Below are 5,563 nucleotides of genomic sequence, written 5' to 3'. Positions count from 1 at the left end.
TAGAAATGATGATATTTGAGTAATTGTTTTGTGTTTGGGTTGTAGGGATAAGATTTTTAAACCCCAGTAGGTGTTTGGCTGTTCTTAGAAATGATGCCAAATCTATTTATAGAAATGATGATATTTGAGAGATTTTTTGTGTTTTAGTTATAGGGATAAGATTTTTAAACCTCAAGTAAGATAAATTTAATCATTGTTTGTTAAGAGTGGGTTTGAATTTCTTAATAAAGTCCTTTTCTTTGCATTTTCTTTCAATTTCATTCCGGTTGTAATGTTTATGGAATGGAAATATAATAAAAGTTTGATGACCACATGTTGCCAGATGGTTACTCAGTGGTATTTGGCGGACAATACCTGATAGAAACATTCTATCGACAACTTTGGAATATAACAATATCTGTCAAAGCGACAACCGTCGTACAAAGACAGATATGACAATTGTGTTTTAAAAACTACAAGTAACCTTTTGGAACTGACTGGCGGGATGTGTTCGACTTATGGGATTTACCCATTGCTAAGTTTTGTAAAAGTGTAATGAGGTTGTGCGCCAGTTCAAATTCAAAGCCAGAAAATTTTAAATAAGAAGTGAAAAGGTTGTTCCTTGATGTTTTCTCGGACGAGTTGGGTCTGTGCAATAAATTTAAAACCAAATTTTAGGTGAAACGAAACGCATTACCAGTTTTCAAACCAACGTGTAATGTACCGTTTGCAGCAATGGAACAAGTAAAGAAAGAATTAGATAGATTGAGAGAAATGAGAGTGATTGAAAAGATTAATTACTCAGATTGGGTGAGTCCAATTGTATACGTTAGAAATAACAATAAAATACGTGTTTCTGCAGATTTCTCAACGAGACCAAATCACTGTTTAAACAGTATAACTACCCATTATCTAGCCCAGAGGAAATCTTCTCGAAACTAAATGGTGGTAAACTGTTCTCAATATTAGATCTGTCTGATGCCTATTTACAGATACAAGTAGAAGACGAATGTTTAAGCTAAGCTGCTAACAATCAATACACATAAAGGTCTGTACAAGCTTAATCGACTTCCGTTTGGCATAAAAGTTGCTCTGGCTATATTCAACAAGTGATAGATACGATGCTTGCAGAGTGTGACTTAATTAAAAGTGAATCCCGTGGTCAACATGTCAAGTACGTAAAATATGTGTTCGAAAACATAAGGAGTTACGCTTCACACAAAGTGAGGAAATGTGTAATTTTTTCTAACCTTAAATTGAATATTTAGGACAAATCATTGATAAAAATGGGCGTTAACCAGATCTGACGAGGACTGATGAGATGAAAGATATGTCCCCTCCGACAAATATATCTACCTTACAAGATTTTTGGGTAGTTTCAGACTATTATCAAATTTATATACCAAATATGCATAAAGATCTCCACTAAATAATCTACTAAAAAAAGATGTAAAGTGTAATTGTCAGAAGGTCTTCGACGAAATTAAAAAGATATTGACATCTGGTTTGTCGTTAGCACATTTCGATCCTGCAGTGGAGATTGTAGTAGTTTCAGATACCTCTGAGTACGGTATCGGAGCAGTAATGCTACATAAATATAAAGATGGTAAAGTGAAGGCAGTGGTTCATGCTTCATGTTCTCTGATATCAGCAGAAAAAAATTACAGCCAAATTGAAAAAGGAGCTCTAGCGATTATTTTTCCCGTAAAAGAAATTTCATAGATTTTTACACGGTAGGAATTTTCGACTACAGACTGATCATCGTCCGTTATTATCTATACATGGGTCGAAAGAAGTAATCCCCACCCATACTGCTAATAGGTTGTAACGTTGGAGTACTATATTACTAAACTATGATTTTAAGAGTTTATTCCATCTAAGAAATTAGGACATGTTAATTGTTTATCAAGATTGATTTCGAAAAGTACTGGACCGTTTGAGGATGCTACGATTGTTGCGTTGCGAACAGAAACTGGGATTTAAAATGTTTTGTGTAATATCATACGTGAACTAACAGTTACATTATAAGGCATAAAATTAAAAGCGGAAAGCAATACCTTTGTTAAAGAAAATTAAAAAATGCTGGCGGGTAAAAGTGATGAAAATATGCGCCCTGCTGAATGCAACACAAATTCGAACCTCTTCTCTATTTGTGAGAATTTGGTGATGTACGCACAAAAAGTTGTAGTGCCAGCCACACTACTGAAGCGATTACTAAAATAATTTCACATTGGCACCCAGGAATTTCGGGAATGAAATCGTTAATGAGAAGTTATGTGTATTGGTCAAGAATGGAACGTGGCATTGCAAGCATGCAGAGGTTGTGCCCTAGCTGCAAAAGCACCTACCACTAAATGGCAACCGTGGCCAAAACTAGATATTCCATGTTCCAGCCTGCATGTTGATCACGCACGTCCACTTAAGGGTTCATATTACCCTATTTTGGTGGACATTTTTTGAAAGTGGCCTGAAGTGCAAAAGTGTAAAAAGCTGACATTTGTGTTTACAGTAAGTTTTTTACACGAATTGTTCACCAGATATGGTATTCTTGATACCATTGTGTCTGATAATGGAGCTTAGTTTACTTCAGTCGAGTTTAAAAAGTTTTGTAAAAAGTTTGTTATCGAACCTGTGACTACTCCGCCGTATCATCCAATGTTGAAAGGAAAGGTGGAGCGTTTGTTGATACTTTTAAGAGGGGTTTTTAAAAGGCGAACAACGAATGGATGACTTAGCACTTCCACAATTTCTTACAGTGTACCGAGTAACATCTAATCCGAATACACCATCTGGAATGTCACCTGCGGAATTAATGTTTGCTAGAAAGATCAGATCTGCTTTTGATAATTTGATACCGAGTAAAAAGAAAGAAAAATGACGAACAACAAATATACTGCAAAAATTCTTCAAGATAGGTGGCAAAGTTTTTTTTTTTTTAATCGTGCAGATATGGTAAAGAAAGCGGGGAGAACGGTGTAATTATTGAACAAATTGGAAAAGTATTATTCCTGGTAAAAGGAAAAAAATTCGAGCATAAAAGACATATAAACCAACTTAAAAAGATGTACGGAAGAAACAGTTACGAAAAACGAAATTCTCATGGAAGTTTTGTACATGTTTGAAGGTACCAACACCCCAAAAAATTGAAACTACACGTTCAAGTAAAAGAAAAAGGAAAAGAACGGAAATACTGGAATTAAACGCTGGACGGAGTTTAAATCACAGAAAGGAGAGAAGTTATGGGAGGTTAACTTTCAAAAAAGGGAAGGTGTTGTGAAAGGATCCTGACCACCCCACGTGACTAACAGTGGACTAACGCATTTCAATAAAATAAACTGAACTGTTGGCAGTTGACAGTCATCAGTGTTGATCGTTCGTATTGGATTACTGTGTTAGTTTAATAACGTATCTACGTTTGGCGTAATACGGAGTACGTTCTGCATGAACATATTAATCCTGCGAAAGGTTAGTCTAGATAACCATATCCAAATATTTATTTGGCTAATACTATTCCTACACCCTTGTTCACACACCAACGTTATCATAACATTATTGGCGACAAGATATTCAACCCCCCCCCCCACACACACACACACACACATACACGCACATATGTATGTATACATACATACAATGTGTGTGCGTGTGGGGGGGAGCAGGTGTGGTTGTGTGATAAGAAGTTTACTTCCCAACCACAAGATTCCGCATTTAGTCCCACTGCGTAGCAATTCCGCTATAGCCTCGGGTAGACCAAAGACTTGTGAGTGAATTTGGTAGAAGGAAACAGAAAGAAGTCGGTCCTGTGTTTCTGTGTAAGTACCAGGCTTTAAAGATAAGTACTGAGGTCGATTCGTTCGACTAACATTCTTGAAGCCATTGCTCCAGAATAACCATAGTGCAATAAATGGAACAAGTAAAATAAAGATTTAAAGATACATGTATTATTTTAATATACAATTGTCTTAGGGCGGCGAGCTGACAGAATCGTTGCAACACCGAGCAAAATGCTTAGCGGATATCGTCCGTCTTCACTTATTTGGATTTTATTTCTTTCTAGGGACGGGGAAAATAGAATTCAATTTTAAATACGTTTACAATTATTAAACGATATTTTAGTGGAGATATAAAAGCTATCAATGAAAAAGGTAATACTTACCACACCCATAAAGAGCGTATGTATCACGTAAATTCTGTGGTGTAGGACATTTAGCATTTTCGTTACATTTAAATTGAAGTGACAGTGTTCTGCAATATAGTAAATCTAAACATGTTAGCCAAAAGTAAACAATTATTGCAACTAAATTTTTGACAAGCTTTTAATACATTATCGCCAGTCACTTTTTACTTAATAGAAATGAGTTTGTAGTAAATATGAATATAGAAACAGTTGATTATGAAATACATCTTGAATGTAATCCAACAATAAAAATATACATATTTTAATACGCACTTGATATGTACTGATATTTATATCAAAGCATTTACACTTGTTGTACCATTATCCAACTCGTGCAATTTTAACGAAATATTTTGTCAGCTGAGAATTTACTTTATTCTTCAAAACCTCTATGAATCATTGATTTAAACAGCTCTGCTCTTCTCAACTATTCTCTACGTTAATTTGAATTCAAATGATTAAGTATAAAATATGTCAAAGTGTCCATATTCGATATTCATTTAATCTATTTCCTATAGCTTTATTATCTTTCACCAAACTCTCCGCAGCGCGCAAATACGCTTTATTATCACCATTCGTGAACTGCTCTGATTTTAAGATATTTGTAGTCAGGGTCATCGAACTCCCAAAATGTTCATAGCTTTTACCGTCTACCTGCACAAATCCAGTTGAGGAAGAAGCTGACTCAATCTTGCATGATAATATTTTACTAGTAATACCTATAGAAAAAAACCACAGATATTTTGAAATCTATATCACTAATTTTGTTGTGCCTGGGGAGAGTCATTCTCTTTTGGTGCCTTATAATTTATACATGCATGCACACACAGATATATATGTTTACACACTCACACATGTATGAGTATATATATATATACATATATGTGTTCTGTGTCTGTGGGTATAAATAAGTCGGTGTGTAAATGTGTGTGTGTGTATATATATATATATATATATATATATATATATAGGAGAATTCACGAAAAAACAACAGACGAAGACAGGTGGTGTAAACAACAAATGGATGTATAAGTATAACGCTCGGGAATAGAGAAAGTCTTTAACGTTTCGAGCCTACGCTCTTCAACAGAAAGGAACACTGAAAGAAACAAGGAGAGAAACAAACTATGTGTAGTGGTCAGTGATCTATCATGGCGAAAGCCAGACAGAAGGATCATACAGGAGAGTTAAGAAGGGGAGATAACAAAGAAGTAGTGATCCCAAAACGAAGGTGCCTGTGTGTGAGGGAATGCTGGTGACTTTAACATATGCATGTGTGTATGTAGGTGTGAAGGTGTGAAAATGTGGGGATGGGAATTAGTCAGTGCTGGTGTGTGCGTGGTGGTATGTTGTGATGTGTTTTGTTGTATGATATGGTGTAGCATGGTGTGATGTGAAGGTGTTGGG

At 35.5% G+C, this 5,563-nt stretch overlaps 1 protein-coding gene across 1 annotated transcript in view; it reads right to left on the bottom strand.

The window, feature by feature from the left end:
- LOC128248134 (uncharacterized) overlaps positions 1-5,563 on the bottom strand; it is a 38,893-nt gene that overhangs the window by 15,959 nt on the left and 17,371 nt on the right. The window contains exon 5 of the mRNA XM_052968718.1: positions 4,136-4,224. Coding sequence (XP_052824678.1) covers positions 4,136-4,224 — 89 coding nt within the window. The remainder of the gene's footprint in view (positions 1-4,135; positions 4,225-5,563) is intronic.

This window comes from Octopus bimaculoides, chromosome 6 (assembly GCF_001194135.2).
Source record: "Octopus bimaculoides isolate UCB-OBI-ISO-001 chromosome 6, ASM119413v2, whole genome shotgun sequence".
Lineage (NCBI taxonomy): Eukaryota > Metazoa > Mollusca > Cephalopoda > Octopoda > Octopodidae > Octopus > Octopus bimaculoides.
The sequence above is the reverse complement of the archived record's forward strand: the minus strand, read 5'-3'. Positions and strand labels throughout refer to the sequence as shown.